The sequence below is a fragment of the Malus sylvestris genome, chromosome 1 (genome assembly GCF_916048215.2).
Source record: "Malus sylvestris chromosome 1, drMalSylv7.2, whole genome shotgun sequence".
Classification (NCBI taxonomy): Eukaryota; Viridiplantae; Streptophyta; class Magnoliopsida; order Rosales; family Rosaceae; genus Malus; species Malus sylvestris.
In genome coordinates this window covers 17,271,855-17,293,023 of record NC_062260.1, presented here as the reverse complement: position 1 = coordinate 17,293,023, position 21,169 = coordinate 17,271,855, and the positions used below count along the sequence as shown (strand labels likewise).

Here is a 21,169-nt window from a genome sequence, read left to right as displayed (position 1 = left end):
ATATATATATATATTTTTTTTTTTTTTATATATTTTTTGTCTAAATGTTCTCTACTTTATGTACAACGTGGATGTATATTTTTATTTTGGTTTATAAAGAGTATTTAGTGCACTACCAAAATAAGCATCAAAGAAAACGTTCTTTTTCTTTGGTGCCCTTGTTAGAGGTTCTTTTGTACAAAAGAGTGCCCATTAAACTTATTCTTCCCCAATTGTTTTTTGAAATAATGAAATTAGTTAAACGACAAACTCCGTGGGCATCCAGTACAAGAAGAGTAAAAACATAAAGCCTGCGTAACAAGGGTAGGACAAGAGTGAAACCAAACATAATCTGAATTGATAAATGACTATAGGTGACAAGAGCATCAGTAACAAACTTCTCTTCTCTCCAGTATGGCGAAATTGAATGCTAACAAAGTGAGAAGTCAGGAGGTGAATATCCAGTGGAATGGTCCTGAGCCTCTAGGGAATTAACAATAATGATATACTTACCATGTTTTTATATCACATTTATATGAGTAATGTTATTCATACCATGTTTTTATAACGTATTTCTATATCACCTTAGGTGGCATTTGATGTGGACAGTCACATCATTTGAAAATTTTGCAAAACCCAAGGAAATAAAAGAGAAAGACTCATTGTATATCACAATCATCATTTAATTAACTAGTTCTTCTTAATTATTAGTTTATTAAATAATGAACTAAATTTAAAAATCTGATTAATTCAAATGATGTGGCTGCCCACGAGTAATGCTATTCATACCCATGTTTTTATACCACATTTCTATACCACCTTATGTGACAGCCCATCCCGAAATATTTTATCAATGGTGTGAAATGTCTATTTTACCCTTGAGCGTTGTGTGGTTTAAGTTTTGGATGTGGACCAAATATGTTAAGTCCTAATTGGAACTGACACACCTCGACCTCGATGGAGGTATGTTGACCGTCACGTGAGGGTGACGTAGCCATGTGCACAGTGCATAAGCAATATTAATATAAGAGATGTGAATAAATAAAAACCAAACCAACTAGAGCACTAGATAAGATAAGGTGTAAGTGCGATATAAAGTGTGATCACACAACTAGAGCATAAGTAGCCTAAGTGCAGTACAGCAGGACGAATACTAATTATACAATACTAAAGATGGTCCTACAATTGTGATGATCTGTCAGAACCACCGTCAAATCCTCCTGAGCCACCAAAGAGCACTCCTACCTAAAACCTGGAGGGGCGCAAAACAGAAAGTGTGAATGGGCAAAAATAAAGATTTTCAAAACCATTTCATTTATCAAAAGTTCTAACATCTCGCTGTAAAACATGTATAATTTCCCAGAAAATAGAATATATATAATATCACAAAACCATGCTCAGAAAACGATATTCATAAGTATGCCATGCCAAATATCTCAAAATGACAGAATAAGTAACTCAGGCGAACTAACTCATGAGAAATAACATATTAGCCGGATTCACCTAAAGTGGCCTGTACAACTGAATCTATAGCTCAACAAGTATGTTTGCACACGAGTCGGAATCACCTATAGTGGTCTGCACGACATGACTGGTTGTAAATAAATACGCTCTAGTGCTACGATCACGTGAAGATTGTGCGAATAATCGCGGGTCACCTATGAGTCAAAACCACCTATAGTGGTTTGTATGATAGGACTGTGCACCTAACTTGGATCCAAGGTAAGCGTATAGTGTGGGAGGTGAACATCACGTGGAGGACTGTGCCTTAACCATGGGCGGGAGCACTAACACCGAGGTGCAAGTTTATGAGCTCTCAACATATCTCACCTAATCATCAATTCACAATAACAATCTACAACTCACCCGTACTTACTTGAGCGTCCACAACGTCGAACATAGATATATGCAATTACTATACTAATTCATAGTCTAAGCATAAATCAAAATGCATGACATTTCAAAACATAATTATATTTAAACACATTTTCTGGGAAAAATACCAAGTATATAAGTATAGACTGAAAACCAAAAGCCCACTCACTGATATGTGGAAGGGTCGTAGCCCCTGAGTCTCGCTTGATTGTGCTTGTCCTCAGGATAGGTCTCACCTATATGCAAAACAACTATATAAACGTTATTTTAAAGCACATACACAAAACTTGGTAATAATTTCTCATACATTGCTCAATTTGGGTATTTAAATATACCAACGTGGCCTACTCAACCCCATGAACAACCCCATATTTTTAGAAATTTTTTTCGAGCACCCACGAGCCCTCACGCGCCGGCCAAGGCACAGCCAAACGCGCAGCCCACATGCAGGCATGTGCCTGGCACACTGACGAATTCCCTAACGGTGTTAAGGAATGTTCCGTTAAATAATAGCATATACCGTTATATATACCTAACACCGTTAGCATATTCCGTCAACTTTGACGGAATATTCTCCTTCTTCAACCTTGGTTAGTCGGAGTCCGGCGCCGGTGACCCTTGCGATTGCCAGATTCTAGAAAAACTTTAAACTTCAATATCTTCTTCATTTCTCAACCGAAATTCAAGAAATTTATACCAAATTGAAGCTTAGGACTAGAGGAACACATCCTTACCACTTTTAGTTCTAAATCCAACGAAATCTCACCGGAAAAATCTCGATAATTTGGCCACCCCTGTAACTCACTAAACCCGAGAGTTCTAACGTCAAAACCACTCCAAAATTGATCCAACGAGCTAGAAAAGCAAGAATAATACCTTCTTAAGTCTCAAAACTACCTGAAACCTTCGCGATCACGTCGGAGGAATCTCCACCCCTCACCGGAGCTCGGGTATCTCACGTTCGACAAGTCCTCACGTCCAACCAAAGGTATAGATCGATTCTTGAGCTTGCAAGGAGTCCAAAGATACCATTCACGACCTCGATTCGTGCCTGCAAGGGTTGGTTCACGAGTTGACCGTACAATTGTACAGAAATGGAAGAAAATCCGAGAGGGAATGAGAGAGAGAGTCAACGGTTTGTGTGTGTGTGTGGTCCAGCTTGGGTCACCAACAAAAAACAAACAAAATCTAAGTCCTAATTGGGTCCAAAAAATTAGAACTTAACATATTTGGTCCACATCCAAAACTTAAACCACACAACACCACACAATGCTCAAAGGTAAAATAGACATTTCACACCATCAATAAAATATTTCGAGACGAGCTGTCACAACTTACCCCCTTAAGAAAATTTCGTCCCTGAAATTCCATACAATAATATGCAACCACTTATAATCATAAAATAAGCGTGGATACATTCTTTCATACACTATTCTGTCTCCTAGGTGGCTTCCTCCACCGAGTGATTTCTCCACAAAACTTTCACCAAGCGCACGGTCTTATTCCTCAAAACCTTATCTTTCCAATCCAAAATTGTCACTGGCTCCTCATCATAAGTCAGATCTGGATTAATTTCCAATGGTTGAGGAGGTATTACGTGTGACGGATTTGAAACATAATGACGAAGCATAGAAACATGAAACACATCATGCACTTTAGACAACTCTAGAGGCAACTCAAGCCTGTAAGCAACTTCACCGATTCTTTCGGTGATCTAATACAGTCCAATGTACCTAGGACTCAACTTACCTTTCTTCCCGAACCGTACAACACCTCTCCACGGTGACAACTTTAGAAACACCCAATCGCCAATTTTATACACCCGATCAGTGGCACGCTTGTCTGCTAAACTCTACTCACAATTATCATCTCACTCAAACTTAACATATTTTCTGGTTAACCTCGTCAGCGGTAATGCAATAACTGAAAAATCCTTAACAAACCGTCAATAATAACCAACTAGGCCAAGAAAACTCCGTACCTCAATGATGGTTCGTGGTTGCTCCTAATTCTCAACAGCTGCTACCTTTTGAGAATCCACCAAAATACCTTGAGCTGATGTAACATGTCCCAAAAATGCCACTTGATCCAGCCAAAATTGGCATTTGCTAAACTTAGCATACAACTGGTGTTCCTTTAATTTCTTCAACACCAAAGTAAGATGTTGAACATGCTCCGATTTAGACTTAGAGTACACCAGAATATCATCAATAAAAACAATGACAAACCTGTCTAGATATTACTGGAATACTCGATTCATCAAATCCATAAAAGTTGCAGGTGCATTAGTTAATCCGAATGGCATCACAAGAAACTCATAATGACCATATCGAGTCCTAAAAGCTGTCTTAGGAGCATCCTCACTTTTAATCTTCAATTGATAATAACCAGACATCAAATCAATCTTAGGAAACACACAGGCACCTTGAAGCTGATCAAATAAATCATCTATATGGGTAATGGATAACGGTTTTTAATCGTTACTTGATTTAATTGCCTATAATCAATGCATAACCTCAAAGTTCCGTCTTTCTTCCTCACAAATAAAACTGGAGCCTCCCAAGGTGACGTACTAGTCTGAATAAAACCCTTATCTACTAATTCCTGCAACTGAATCTTTAATTCCTTCAATTCAGCAGGAGCTATTCAATAAGGAGTTAAAGATATAAAATCTGTACCTGGAAGCAAATCAATAGTGAACTCCACATCTCGGTCTAGCGACAATCCAGGTAAATCATCAGGGAACACATCAGGAAAATGCCTAACTACTGGCACATCCTCCACACTACTAGGAGTATTATCATTCCACACTACATGAGCCAAATATCCCTGACAACCTTTCTCTAACAACTTTTTAGCTCTTATGGCAATAATAACACCATGCCTCACCCTACTACGCTAGCCCACAAAAGTAACCTCAGGCAATCTAGGACAATGAAAAGTAACTGATTTCCCGTAGTAATCTATATTGGCACGGTTATAGTGCAACCAATCTATGCCCAAAATCACATCAAAATCCACAATATCTAACGGGATGAGATTAGCTGGCATAACTACATCCTCCACTAACATGAGACATCCTGGATATACATAACTAACATAATATATCTCCCTTCTAGGTATCGCAAACTCTAAATCATACCCAAGACATGTAGGATGAGGTTGTGTCATTTGAGCGAACGTATGAGAAATAACAGAATGCTTAGCACCACAATCAATTAATACTCTAGCAAAATGACCAAGACTATTCAACGTACCCATGATCAAATTATGATTATTCTGAGCATCCTGCAATATCATGTGGTGAATACGTCACTGGGCCTGTTGTCGACCTCCACGGCTTCTACTAGCCTGATTATTTCGTCTCTGCACACTAAGCTCATGACCTGGCTGGCTAGGCTGCCTTGATGATCCTGCACTGCTAGAAGCAACCTCCACGTGCTGGGACTGTCCTCTAGGATACCACTGAGATCCATCAGCTGGATAGAGAGGATACGACGTATAACCTCCAGAATGCTGAGGATAACCACTTTGCTGATACGGGTCTTGTGGGTACTGATAATGCCCTGCAAAATAAGGAGCTACATCACCCTAGTAATGATAAGCACCTCCACGACCCGTCTGACCATAACCACTAGGTCCTAAAACTTGCTGAATCGGCACTGGTAGTGGTAAGGAAGGCTGCGGGGGCCTCTGCTGATTCTGCAGGCAATGCATAGCCCTATGCCCCATTTGACCATAAGTATAGCATCCGCTATTGCCTCGCCTACACTCTCCAAAGTGTCGATTATTACACCTACGACATAAAGGTGCACCTGTGCCACCTGAATCTCTCTCCCTCTGAAAACGAGGACCTCCAGGGAATCTACCACCTCTCATTTGACCAGTGGAACTCATACCCCCACTAGAAGAACTGGAACTGGCTCCACATCTCTTAAAGCTCTGAGTCTTGTGAGGTCTCAAAGATGATTGACCTTTACCTTTATCATCTTTCTTCTAATTTCCATCATTTTCTTCCTCCTCACTATCACTAGGCATCTTCTCTGAATCTTTAATTCTTAGCAGAACGTCATAAAACTCTTGATAAGTAGCACAAGAAGCTGTGGTCGTCATAGAACGCTACTTCTTTCGAGTACCTAACCTAAAACGACAGAGCTTCTCAACTGGATTAGCAGCAACCTCCGGGTAATAGCGAGATAAATCAGTAAACCTTATGTAGTACTCATTAGCTGACATCTTCCCTTGCTTCAAATTTGTAAACTCTTGTTTCTTATGATCTATATACTATGGATGAATGAATCTCTTCTGAAATAATTGCTTAAAAAACTTCCCAATCAGCAGCTTCATCTGGTGATAACTGATAAGACTCTTGTCTCCACTAGGATGCAGACTGCTCACCTAAAAACCAGGTAGTCGTCTCAACCCACCTATCTTCCAGAAGATTTCCCTGTCTATGCATCAAACGACAAGTCTTCTCAAGATGATTAATCCATTTCTTTGCTTTTTTAGACCCTTCATAACCCAAGAAATGATTCAACTTCAAATTATACACAGTCTCCAGGGGAGTCCTCTCGGAAGGGCGAAATGATGACTGAATAACATTAGCTATAGCTTCCCTTAACTGAGCTATATTAGGGAAACCAGACTCAGCTAAAGGACGTGGCTCTCTACGAGGCATCATAGTTTTGACAGAAGACACCAAGATAATTAGAACACATTCAAAAAATATGTAGGACTGCCAAACCTAGGCTCTAATACCAAACTGACACACCCCGACCTAGATCGAGGTATACTAGCCGTCACGTGAGGGTGGCGTAACCATGTGCACAGTGCGGAAGCAATATTAATATAAGAGATGCAAATAAACAAAAACCAAACCAACTAGAGCACTAAATACGATAAGGTGTAAGTGTGATATAAAGTGTGATTACACAACCAGAGCATAAGTAGCCTAAGTGCAGTCCAACAGGACGAATACTAAATATACAATACTAAAGATGGTCCTACAATTGTGATGATCTGTTAGAACCACCGTCAAATCCTCGTGAGCCACCAAAGAGCACTCCTACCTAAAACCTAGAGGGGCACAAAACAGAAAGTGTGAGTGGGCAAAAACAAAGCTTTTCAAAACCATTTCATTTATCAAAAGTTCTAACCCCTCGTCATAAAACCTGTATAATTTCCCAGAAAATAGAATATATATATCATAAAACCATGCTCAGAAAACAATATTCATAAGTATGACATGCTAAATATCTCAAAATGACAGAATAACTAACTTAGGTGAACTAATTCATGAGAAATAACATATCAGCCAGATCCACCTAAAGTAGCCTGTACAGCTAAATCCATAGCTCAACAAGTATGTCTGCACACGAGTTGGAACCACCTATAGTGGTCTGTACGACAGGACTGGGTGTAAATAAATACGCTCTAGTGCTACGATCACGTGAAGACTGTGCGAATAATCGCGGGTCACCTACAAGTGGGAACCACCTATAATGGTTTATGCACCTAACTTGGATCCAAGGTGGGCGTGTGGTGCAGGAGGTGAACATCACGTGAATGACTGTGCCCTAACCACGGGCGGGAGCACTAACACCTGGGTGCAAGTTTATGAGCTCTCAACACATCTCACATAATCATCAATTCACAATAACAATCTACAACTCACATGTACTTACCTGAGCGTCCATAGCATCGAACATAGATATATGCAATTACTATACTAATTCATAGTCTAAGCACAAATCAATAGGCATGACATTTCAAAACATAATTTCATTTAAACACATTTTCTGGGAAAAATACCAAGTATATAAGTATATCTGAAATCCAAAAGCCCACTCACTGATATGTGGAAAGGTCGTAGCCCCTGAGTCTTGCTTGATTGCGCTCGTCCTCAGGATAGGTCTCACCTATATGCGAAACAACTATATAAACGTTATTTTAAAGTACATACACAAAACTAGGTAATAACTTCTCATACATTGCTCAATTGGGGTGTTTGAATATACCAACGTGGCCTACTCAACCCCACGAATAACCTCATATTTTTAGAAAAAAATTTCGAGCACCCACGCGTAGGCACGTGCCTGGCACACTGACTGATTCCCTAATGGCGTTAGGGAAAATTCCATTAAATAATAGCATATACCGTTATATATATCTGACGCCATTAGCATATTTCGTCAACTTTGACGGAATATTCTTCTCCTTCAACCTTGGTTCGCTGGAGTCCAGCGCCGATGACCCTTACGAATGCCGGATTCTGGAAAAACTTTAAACTTCAATATCTTCTTCATTTCTCAACCAAAATTGACAAAATTTATACCAAATTGAAGCTTAGGACTAGAGGAACACATCCTTACCACTTTTAGGTCTTAAATCTAAAGAAATCTCGTTGGAAAAATCTTGATAATCCGGCCACCCCTGCAACTTACTAAACCCAAGAGTTCTAACGTCAAAACCACTCCAAAATTGATCCAACGAGCTAGAAAAGCAAGAATAATACCTTCTTAAGTCTCAAAACTACCTGAAACCTTCGCGATCACGTCGGAGGAATCTCCACCCCTCACCGGAGCTCGGGTATCTCACGTTCTACAAGTCCTCACATCTAACCAAGGGTATAGATTGATTCCCGAGCTTGCAAGGAGTCCAAAGATACCATTCACGACCTTGATCCATGCCTGCAAGGGTTGGTTCACGAGTGGACCGTACAATTGTATAAAAATGGAAGAAAATCCGAGAGGGAAGGAGAGAGAAAGAGAGTCAACGATTTGTGTGTGTGTGTGTGTGTGTGGTCCAGCTTGGGTCACCAACCAAAAACAAACAAAATCTAAGTCCTAATTGGGTCCAAACAATTAGAACTTAACATATTTGGTCCACATCCAAAACTTAAACCACACATCATCACACAACGCTCAAGGGTAAATTAGACATTTCACACAATTGATAAAATATTTCGGGACGGGCTGTCACACCTTAGGTGGCATCTGATGTGGACATGCACATCATTTGAAAATTTTACAAAACCCATGGAAATGAAGGAGAAAGACTCCTCGTATATCACAATCATCATTTAATTAACTAGTTTTTCTTAATTATTAGTTTATTAAATAATGAACTAAATTTAAAAATCTGATTAATTCAAATGATGTGGCTGCCCACATCAAATGCCATCTAAGGTTGTATGAAAATGTGGTACAAAAACATGGTATGAATAGCATTACTCGGTTGTCCACATCAAATGCCACTTAAGGTGGTATGAAAATGTGGTACAAAAACATGGTATGAATAGCATTACTCCATTTATATACCACCTTATGTGGCCTCTGATGTGGACAGCCACATTATTTAAATTAATCAGAATTTAATTTAAATTAAAAACATTTAATAAACCAATAATTAAAAAAAAGCTAGAATTAAATGGTGATTATGGCATACAAAGAGTATTCTCCTTCCTTTCCCTTTCAATCCTGCTTCTTCTCCTGTTTCTTCTTCCATGCCAGTCTTTCATGCCATTTTTTTTCACGTTAGTGTGGACTACAATTATTTAAGACTAGCAATTGACAATTTCTGAAGTGGGGTTCTAGGTACAGATTTCGCATTGGTAAGTTTCTTCATAGCAATTTACATCATATCCAGATTTTAATTTGCCTGTGAAAATGCGAAAATTAGCTTCATCAATTTTACTTTCTTTCTACAAGAAAACTCAACAAAAAACATTTAGCATACGTATGCAAAATGCTATTGTTTTATTCCTTATTCTCCACATATATTGATCTGCAAAAATGAGAGTCTGGAGATTGAAATTAAACTGAAAGCAAAACGGTATCTAGGTGCTTGTAACCATCATTTAGTACTTGTTTAACACTTGATTATCTATATAATCAGTAATACAACAAAATTGAGTTTGGAGTGGTTGCAGTCCCAGACGGTAATGAAGTTGTCGTCAGAGGTCTTCAGGGCCTCCAAAGCATCGACGACGGTGGCGGAGGCAGAGAGGGACCTCATCGGCGACGGTGGTGGTGGTGGTGGTGTGAGTAGTGTGAAGTGGGTACAAAAGTACAAGAAAGGGTGGTAGTCCACACTAATGTGAAAAAAATGGCGTCAAAGAACTGGCGTGGAAGAAGAAATGGGAGAAGAAGCAGGATTGAACGGGAAAGGAAGGAGAAGACTCCTCATATACTACAATCACCATTTAATTCTAGTTTTTTTTTTTAATTATTGGTTTATTAAATGTTTTTAATTTAAATTAAGGGATACTTTGGATGCGGTCTCTAATCCTTAACATTCTTTGACTAAAACCTTAATGGTATTCAAAGTTTGATCAAAGTCCTTTGACTTTGTACACCTCATTATATTACAATTAATATTCATATTTTTATAGTTTTGACATTAATTGTTTGATATTTTTTGAGATTTATAATCCTATAAATTTACAAACCTCATTATAATACTATTAGAAATGGTTACAATAAAAAAAATTCAAACATTTTGATTGAATAAATGGATAAAAACTATGTAAAAATAAAAAATAATAAATGGCAAAAGAATGTATCCATAGTGTTAAAAAAATTGGTACATTTCACATATAACAAAGTGATACTGTAGACATCGAAATTTCGGTAAATAAATGTTGACCGATAAATCAAAGTTTCAACGCTCATGTATTACATAAATTTTACACGTAGCGTGTGACTCAACGAAAATTGAAATGAGTTGGAAAAGTCATCAAATAGGACACGTGTCAACACCTGGCAGAAACGACTTATTTCATCTGGAATATTATATTCAAAATTAGGCCTTGGAAATTTCTATAAATACAAGCCCATTTCATTCATTTGGGGGGACCAATTCATATTACACCTTGAAGCTCTGAAGCTCTGAAACTCCGAAGCTCTTAAGCATCTAGGTTCCCGAAGAATCAAGAAAGCCTTCTTCGTTCTTCGTTCATCGTTCTTCCAAGATCAAGCCCCGACGGCCTTTGGATCAACAATCATCCACCAATTCAAGATCAAGCCCCGACGGCCCTTGAAGAAAGTGTTATTCGTTCCTCGTTCATAGTTCATCCAAGATCAAGCCCCAACGCCCCTTTGGATCAACAACGTCGACAAATCCACACATCCAACCGTTTCTTCAAGATCAAGCCCAAAAGCCCTTGAAGATCCGTTCATCACTGTTCTTCAAGATCAAGCCCAAAAGCCCTTGGAGATCCGTTCATCACTGTCCTTCAAAGATCAAGCCCAAAAGCCCCTTTGAAGATCCGCTCAAATCCACCTTCAAGATCAAGTCCACGGCCCTTGAAGAACGTTCATCCTTAGATCAAGCCCAACGGCCCTTTGGATCAATCACACATCCACAAATACACACCTTACGGAGATCGAATCAGAGGATCAAAATAGAGAGAGATTGTAACCCAAAATCATCAAACATTTAAATATTTGTTCGTGCACGTTTGTTCTTGTCTCTTTCGTTTCAGGAATTTTCCGTGTTCACAAATTGGCACGCTCGGTGGGACAATCTCTGCCTCTCATCTCTTTCTCCAAAATTCAAGCGCACTTCGAAAATTAATGGCATCAAGGAAGGCTCAAACTGTTCCCGCAACCGGCGCAAAGAACAAGAGCGTCCTCGTCGCAAGTGGTGTCACTTTGGGCATCACGACTCGAAGCATGGCAAGAGCTACTTCTGCCACCTCTTTCACCTCTGCATCAACTCTGCCAAAGGGACAAGAGTACCCCAGGCGCGAGCCTATGATCACCTTAGCCTCACTAAGGGCACCAAGGGGGGAAAGACCAAGGGAATACTCCGAATCCATGCTCTCCGATGACGATTCAAGCGGCAGTTCAGCCATGCAAGTCATGACCGCTGGAGCAACTTCAGTCGAGGAACAGCTTGCTCAAATGAATGAAGCAATCGCAAGACTAACTCGAACTGTGGAAGAAAAAGACTTGCAAATTGCGGCATTAGTCAACCGACTGGAGGCGCAGGACAGCGAGAAACCCGACCCAGAAGATGATCCACTAAAGGGAGGAGCTGGCGGAGACGAAGAACCCCCGGTGAAGAAAATCGATGGGAAGCCGAAACCAGACCAAGCAACGGCACTCATGGGATCTCTTTCTATCCAGCAGCTGCAAGAGATGATCACCAACACCATCAAGGCACAGTACGAAGGGAGCTCATATACCTCCGGGTTGTACTCAAAGCCGTATTCAAAGAAGATCGACGCCCTAAGGATGCCGAGGGGTTATCAACCACCAAAGTTCATGCAATTTGATGGAAAGGGAAACCCGAAACAGCACGTTGCCCACTTCGTTGAAACTTGCAACAACGCAGGAACCGAAGGGGACTACCTCGCCAAGCAGTTTGTGCGCTCGCTGAAAGGAAACGCCTTTGAGTGGTACACGGATCTGGAGCCTGAGTCTATCAACAGTTGGGAGCAATTGGAGCGGGAATTCCTCAATCGCTTCTACAGCACCCGCCGCACTGTGAGCATGCTAGAGCTAACAAGCACAAAGCAGTGGAAGGACGAGCCAGTCATGGACTACATCAACCGATGGCGTAATCTAAGCCTCGACTGTAAGGACAGACTCTCCGAGATTTCTTCAATCGAGATGTGCATCCAGGGCATGCAATGGGGTTTACAATACATCCTTCAAGGTATCAAACCACGAACTTTTGAAGAATTAGCCACCCGTGCCCACGACATGGAGTTGAGCATCGCCCACCATGGAAAGAAGGAGCCAATCACCGATTTCAAAAGGGATAAGGTGTTCACTTCAAGAGCAGACAATCATGGGAAAAAGCCCGCCAAGGAAGCTTTTACCACCAATACCACCCCTATCAATACCTCGTCTGTGCCCGTCAAAATCTCTTTCAATAAAGCAAGGGAGACGAAAAAAGGTGAGCCTTCCCACACCCAAGATAGGTACAAAAACACCTTGAGGGAATTGGAGCAGAAGGTATACCCTTTTCCGGACTCCGACATGGACGCAATGCTGGACGACCTACTGGAGAAGAAGGTGATTGAGTTACCCGAATGCAAACGCCCTGAAGAAATGAATCGCATCAATGATCCCAAGTACTGCAAGTACCATCGTATCGTGGGTCATCATGTGGGCAAGTGTTTCATCCTAAAAGAACTCATCATGAAGTTGGCACAACAAGGACGGATTGAGCTCGACCTAAAAGACACAGCTGCGACGCACACCACTACGGTCGTGTTCGGATCCTTTGATCCCGTGTTTCTTCAAGAAATGCCTGACCATGCTCGGCAATACTCGAACCACACTGCACATTCTGCACCATCGTCACTGGGGGCAAGCAACCAGGACGCACCTATTGACGATGACAAAGGATGGACATTGGTGACCTATGAGAGGACGAGGAAACCAAAACCGCAAGCTATAAAGCAAAAGGGGGAACAAGGGAGAAAACACCGCCGTCGCGGCAATAGGAAGCCTCAGAGAAACATAAGAGCTGCTAAGCCAATATATGCTGGGGAACCTGCGGAGCAAAAGCCACGCATTCCCGTCTCATTGCACGAGTACTTCCCGGAGGACTTCTTCCAACATTGCACTATCACCGCATGTCACATGGTCGAATTAGAAATGGAAGAACCTTCAAAGGGAAAAATTGTCGCCGCTGAGGGAGAAAATACTCTGACACCTGAAGAAGGTCTGCCAATACACTTTAGCATCGAGGAAGCGCTACAATTGCCAAAGAAGATACGAAGGGCATTGGCAACGGTTTTAGCGAGTCCGAACGACCACGAAGTGCAAGAAAGCAAGAACGAAGGCTTGAGGCCTCGGCCACACGAGTGTGCCACATGTTATGCCACCGAGGACACAATCCACTTCGCCGACGAAGACTTGTTGCTAGGATCCAAGCCTCACAACCGACCTCTCTTCGTCTCTGGGTACGTAAGGGAGCATAAAGTCAGCCGCATGCTTGTGGACGGCGGGTCAGCCATAAATATCATGCCAAAGTCAACAATGACCGTAATCGGCATCAAGGTGGATGAACTATCCCTAAGCCGTCTACTAATCCAAGGTTTTAACCAAGGAGGACAAAGAGCGATGGGCATGATCCGAGTGAAGATGACCATTGGTGAACTCAAGTCAAGCGTGATGTTCCACGTGATTGATGCAAGAACTTCCTACGGTCTGCTCTTAGGAAGGCCTTGGATCCATGCAAACGGAGTGGTACCGTCCACCCTTCACCAATGTTTAAAATTTTACCAAGAACGAGTAAAGGTGATCTATGGCGACACCAAGCCATTCACCGAAGCTGAATCACATTTCGCAGACGCCAAGTTCTACATAAATGAAGACACGGTGCCCGAAACTCTTCCAAAAGAGATTAAATCCATGAGCAAAGCAGCGCCTAAAAAACAGGAGTGGCAAGCTATGCCCAAGAAGCAAGAAGAAGAAGCTATGCCATCTTCAAGCAAAAATGACGACGAGCTTTCTAAACCTGCAACAACCAGAGGAAGTAGGACGACCTCAAACGGACCAAGCGTACCCGTCTTCCGGTACATCCCGACCTCGAGAAGAAAGAATGGTCAATCCCCGTTCGAAACTACAGCGAGCAAAGCCGATGCACAGCGGCACATAGATAATGTAAAGTTGCTAAAAAAGAATGCAGTTTTGCCTCTGACCCAGCTAGGCGACACTAAGGTTGTAAAACCATCACAGGGCTTCATAAAAGGCCTGCCAAAGGGGGTAGAACCAAGCTTTCTCCCAACCAAAAGGACCGAAGAAGGTTTTGATCCAAACGCCTACAAACTTATGTCGAAAGCTGGGTATAACTTCACCTCCTCTGCAAATTTGGGAAAGAATGATTTGAACACCGTCAAAGACAACGAACGTGATCTCACTAAAACTCAGAAGAAGTTAGAGAAGCATGGTTACGGGGTTAGCAACAACAAAGCTGGGCTTGGCTTCACACCAAATGCACCAGTGAAAATCTCCAGCAAGGCAAAAAATGCTAGCGCCCAACACATCAGCGTACACATTATACAAGATAGAGAGAAGCCTCAACCTGCCCCCCGGACATCAGTATTCGATAGAATGAATTGTTCAAAGCCCAGAGTTTCGGCACCTAAACTCATTGGCGGTCAAAACAAAACTTCCGTCTTCAAAAGGCTTAACACGTTAGTATCTCGAGGCTCTGTTTTCAAAAGGTTATCAAAACCTAAAAAGCAAAGCAATACGACTAGCTTCCCTCCACGACAGTCAGTTATGGAAAGACTTGGAGAAGCCAAAGAGCCTTCCAAAAGGAGAAAGACGACACCAGAAGTAGAAGAGATCGATCGCCTGGCAGAAAAGGATGGCGTTCGAAGTTCCATTCCTTCAAGAATGAAGCGCCAAGCAATATTGGAGGTTGACACAGTTGGATCACTGAAAGTGAAAAGGCGCACCATCATTCACACTGGACAATCTTCATGCCAACTAGCTCGGGAGGTTAACACCGAAGAAGAAGCCCAAGGCGTCTTCCACATCACAATCCAAGAAGGTGAAGAAGATGAAAGCCTCGAAGAAGATGTCATTGCGGCACCGTCACAACTCGAAGATGGGGGGCAAGCCACAGTTGACGATCTCAAAGAACTCAACTTAGGCACAAGTGAGGAACCGAAGCCTATCTTCGTAAGCGCATTACTAAGTGCAGGCGAGATAGAGAAGTATTACCAGCTGCTATTAGAGTTCAAGGACGTCTTTGCTTGGACCTACAAGGAAATGCCCGGCCTCGACCCTATCATTGCTGTGCATCATCTTGCAGTCAAGCCTGGAACGCGACCAGTAAAGCAAACTCAAAGACGCTATCGATCCGAGCTCATCCCACAAATCGAGGCCGAGATTGACAAGTTGATCGAAGCAGGCTTCATTCGAGAGGTGCAATACCCCAAGTGGATCTCCAACATCGTCATAGTCCTTAAGAAATCTGGACAAATACGTGTTTGCGTGGACTTTCGAGACCTCAATAATGCTTGCCCGAAGGATGACTTCCCCTTGCCAATCATTGAGATCATGGTGGACGCAACCACTGGCCATGAGGCACTATCATTCATGGACGGCTCTTCTGGATACAATCAAATTCGCATGGCTCTTGAAGATGAGGAACTAACAGCCTTCCGCACTCCAAAAGGTATTTACTGCTACAAGGTAATGCCCTTTGGTCTGAAGAATGCTGGAGCTACATATCAACGCGCAATGCAGAAGATCTTCAATGACATGCTACATAAGAATGTAGAATGCTATGTAGACGATGTGGTGGTCAAGACAAAGAAAAGATCAAATCACTTGAAGGATTTGCGAGTAGTGTTCGAAAGGTTGCGAAAATACAACCTCAAGATGAACCCATTAAAGTGTGCATTTGGCGTCACATCTGGAAAGTTCCTTGGCTTCATCGTCAAGCATCGTGGCATTGAAGTGGACCAATCAAAGATCAAGGCCATTCAAAGCATGCCCGAGCCAAGAAACCTGCACGAGTTGAAAAGTCTACAAGGTCGGCTAGCCTTCATTAGACGCTTCATCTCCAACCTTGCAGGGCGTTGTCAACCGTTCAGTCGACTCATGAAGAAAGATGTTCCGTTCGTATGGGACAAAGCATGCAACAATGCTTTTGAAAGCATAAAGAAGTATTTATCAAGTCCACCTGTCCTGGGGGCACCTGTACCAGGGAAACCGCTCATATTGTACATTGCTGCTCAGGAAAGTTCAGTTGGAGCACTCTTGGCACAGGAAAACGAGGCCTAGAAAGAAGGAGCGCTCTACTACCTCAGTCGAACGCTTACCGGCGCTGAATTGAACTATTCCCCAATAGAAAAAATGTGCCTAGCCTTGATGTTTTCCATCCAGAAGCTCAGACATTACATGCATGCTTACACCATCCACTTGGTTGCTAAAGCTGACCCGGTCAAATACGTCATGTCTAAGCCAGTTTTGACAGGGCGACTAGCTAAATGGGCATTACTTCTCAATCAATACGAGATCATCTACGTCTCAGCTAAAGCCATCAAAGGACAAGCGCTAGCAGACTTCCTTGCTGACCATCCAATCCCGGCCGATTGGAAAATCTCAGACGACTTGCCCGACGAAGAGGTGTTCTGCATCGACATATTCCCGACATGGACGATGTTCTTCGACGGATCTGCACGAGCAGACGGAGCGGGGGCAGGAGTAGTATTCATGTCGCCACAAAGGCAAGTACTACCTTATTCATTCCAGCTAAGCGAATTATGCTCCAACAATGTCGCTGAGTACCAAGCACTGATCCTCGGGCTCCAAATGGCAATCAACATGGAAATCGCAGCCCTTGAGATATACGGCGACTCCAAGCTCATAATCAATCAACTCCTGACTGAATATGAGGTGAGGAAAGATGACCTTGTCCCATACTTCCGGCTGGCAACGCAGTTGCTACAAAGGTTTGAGGCCGTAACACTAGAACACGTGCCAAGAAAAGAGAATCAAATGGCAGACGCTCTCGCCAACCTAGCCTCGAGCATGACATTAGGAGAAGACGAAGCTACAAACGTGCCAGTCTGCCAAAGATGGGTAATCCCGCTTGTCACCGAAATGGTATTAAGTGATACAAACGTTATTTCAATACTTCCGGTCAACGTTGAAGAGTGGAGACAGCCTCTGATCAACTACTTGGAGCACGGAATGCTTCCAGATGATCCGAAACACCGCTCTGAAATACGTCGACGAGCACACCGCTTCCTCTATTACAAAGGAACACTCTACCGGCGATCGTTTGAAGGGGTACTTCTGAGATGCCTAGGCGAGGAAGAAGCCAATCAAGCCATGGAAGAAGCACACTCAGGAATATGTGGAGCGCACCAGTCCGGACCAAAGCTTCATTTCCAGCTCAAAAGAATGGGTTATTACTGGCCAAGCATGGTAAAGGACTGCCTAGAATACGCCAAAAGGTGCCAAGCCTGCCAATTTCACGCCAACTTCATACATCAACCGCCTGAACCATTACACCCCACAGCTACTTCATGGCCGTTCGATGCATGGGGATTGGATGTCGTAGGACCAATTGCGCCAAAGTCATCTACAGGAGAGGCTTACATCCTGGCTGCAACAGATTACTTCTCTAAGTGGGCTGAGGCCATACCCCTGAAGGAAGTCAAGAAGGAAACTGTCGTTTGTTTCATCAAGGGACATATCATCCATCGATATGGGGTGCCGCGCTACATTGTCACCGACAACGGAAAGCAGTTCTCAAACCGACTCATGGACGAGCTCTGCGAGAAATACAGGTTCAAGCAGCACAAATCCTCCATGTATCATGCTCCGGCCAACGGTCTTGCAGAAGCATTCAACAAGACATTGTGCAACCTCCTGAAGAAGGTAATCGGTAGAACAAAGAAAGACTGGCATGAAAGAATAGGCGAAGCCCTATGGGCATACAGGACAACATATAGAACGCCTACCCAAGCCACACCTTATTCCCTTGTATATGGCGTAGAAGCTGTTCTACCGCTCGAAAGTCAAATCCCCTCGCTAAGGATGGCTATACAAGAAGGCTTGACTGATGAAGAGAATGCAAAGCTACGTCTTCAAGAACTGGAGGCACTGGATGAGAAAAGACTCGAAGCCCAGCAACACCTGGAGTGTTATCAAGCGCGACTTTCTAAAGCCTTCAACAAGAGAGTTCTCCCTCGGTCTTTTCAAATGGGAGATCTCGTCCTTTCATTGCGTAGGCCTATCATCACAACTCACAAGACAAAAAGCAAGTTCACGTCAAAATGGGATGGACCATACGTAGTACAAGAAGTCTACACCAATGGCGCCTACTTAATCATGGCGGAGGACGGCTTGAAGATCGGCCCTATCAACGGTAGATTCTTGAAGCGCTACTACCCCTGAAAGGCAACAAATTCCAGCTCCTTGACCGCACGAGCCTAAACTGTAGGACACAAGGCTTCTCGCCTGCACGAGCCTAAATTGCATGGCACAACACTCCTTGCCTGCATGAGCTGAAACTGCAAACGGCACAAAAAAAAAAAAAAAAAAAAAAGAAAATCCAAAAAATATGTATTTGAACTACGTTATTACTTGATCTCTTCTTTGGAGGGGTACGTAGGCAGCTCGAATGTTCAATTTTTCGAGTTCAGTCACATCAAAATATAAATAAATGTTTTATTAAAGAAAGTCAATCTTATTAAAAAAAAAAAAAAAAAAAAAAAAGGGTTTGATTAAAGTCTCATTAATGAAGGTCAATTTTATTACAAATTTACTTGCAATTTTCTTGGTACAAAATTAAATTACAATTTCTTTAAAAAAAAAAAATTATTAAAAAAAAAAATTTTAAAAAAAAAAAAAATATATATATATATATATATATAAATATATATATATATACATATCTGAGCCCAGCTACAAAATTTGGCCCATCTCCATCTCTCCTCAGACCCAAACCGTGAGCCCGGCTACAAAATCTGACCCACTTGGCTCATTTCCCCATGTCTTCAGCCTGATCACTAGAGCTCTCCTTTCGGACCGACGCTGACGACCTGAGAATCTCACCCTGGAGCACCGATGGAGTGCGCTGATGCTGGTCTGCAAGCCGTGGCTGCAGGTGTGCAAGGATCCCTGCCTCAACTCCGCCTTCGACCTTGAGCGGCGGATCGATTCCATACTCCGATCTGTCGTCCATTGGAGCGCGGGCTCGTTGGAACAGATCCGCACCAGGCACTGCTCCAACCAGTCCTTCCCACACACTCCCCACTGAGAAAGCGAGAGACAACAATGGCAGTCTCGATACCCATAGTCGCCATCGTTACCTCCCTCCATCTCATCGCCTTCATCTTCGCCGTCGGCACCGAACGACGCCGTAGCACGGCAAAGATAGTGCCCGATGAGTACGACGAGCGTACCTACTGCGTGTACGGCACGGATGCCTCCACGGTGTACGGACTAGCGGCGTTTGGGCTGCTTGCCGTCAGCCAGACGGTGCTTAACGTCGTCACCAGGTGTCTCTGCTGCGGCAAAGGTCTAGTCACTGGCTCCTCCACCACTTGGACCATCTTCTTCTTCGTCTTCTCCTGGACAACCTTTTTGGGAGCGGAGGCGTGCTTGTTGGCTGGGTCGGCAAAGAATGCATACCACACCAAGTACCGGGGAATCTTCAAAGTAGATGACTTGTCCTGTGCTACTCTGCGCAAGGGCATGTTTGCCGCCGGCACTGTTCTTACGCTGTTGTCACTGGCAGGGTCAAGCCTTTACTACTGGGCGCATTCCAAAGCTGATACTGGAGAAACGGAGAGTGTTTTCTCAGATCAAGGGCGAGGTCGGATTGAAGATTTTATCCTGTCTTTGCCGTTCCCCGACCATCCATGCTCATCATCATCGTCCTCTCAAGCCTCCTCGCAAGGTCCCCAAGACACCCCATAAGGTTCTGGATGCTCCATCACTACAAGATGACTTTTACTTGAACCTTGTGGAATGGTCTTCCCAAAATGCTCTGGCAGTTTGACTCGGCACCAGTGTTTATCTTTGGAGTACATCAAACAAGCAAGGTGACAAAATTGTGTAACTTGAGGCCTAATGACGGTGTGTGCTCTATCCAACGGACACGGGAGGGGTCAGACTTGTCAATTGGCACAAGTCTTGGTCGAGTCCAGGTTCGGGATGGGATGCAGTGCAAGAGGGTTCGAACGATGGGTAGGCACCAAACAAGGACTGGAATTTTGGCGTGGAACTCGCGCATATTAGCTTCAGAAAGCCGAGACCGGAACATACTTCAACATGATCCTCGAGTCCCAGACAATTACATCAGCAAGCCTGTTGGCCACAAGTCTGAGGTATATGGGCTGAAATGGTCTAATGACGACAGGGATTTGCTGAGGATCTTCTCTCTGTCAGAGCTCCGTAAAGCTTTCAGAGAAAATGGTGGATCTGCTGTCGTCGTACCCTCATCCACTTCAAGGCCGAGACTTCCTGCATACGCCACGAACTCCACTCCTCCGTCTTCTTCCTCCACGGCTGCGTCAAACTCCAAGCTCTCCACTTCTCTTCCTCGGCTGCCCAGCAATGGAAGCAGCAACCCAGCTTCTTCTTCCTAGCTGATCATCCTTCCCCAACAGCACCGTGTCGAGAGTAGCAGCAGGCGGAGCGAGAGAGACGCCAACGGCAAGGATCTCGACCTCGAGAGAGACGGCTCTCGTGGCATCAGCGACGAAGAGAATGGCGAGACGTGCAGGAAGAAGCTCAGGCTCTCCAAGGATCAATCTCCGCTGTCTCTGCGACATCCAGCCCAACCCCTCTTCACCATTAGAGCTCCACATTCGAGATGCTGG

General features: G+C 43.3%; 1 protein-coding gene across 1 annotated transcript; it reads left to right on the top strand.

The window, feature by feature from the left end:
* The first annotated feature begins 19,395 nt into the window (after positions 1-19,395).
* Positions 19,396-20,361, top strand: LOC126632698 (uncharacterized). Its single transcript, XM_050303158.1, has one exon. The coding sequence runs from the start codon at positions 19,620-19,622 to the stop codon at positions 20,262-20,264; it is 645 nt and encodes a 214-aa protein (XP_050159115.1). The 5' UTR covers positions 19,396-19,619; the 3' UTR covers positions 20,265-20,361.
* Positions 20,362-21,169: the final 808 nt, after the last annotated feature.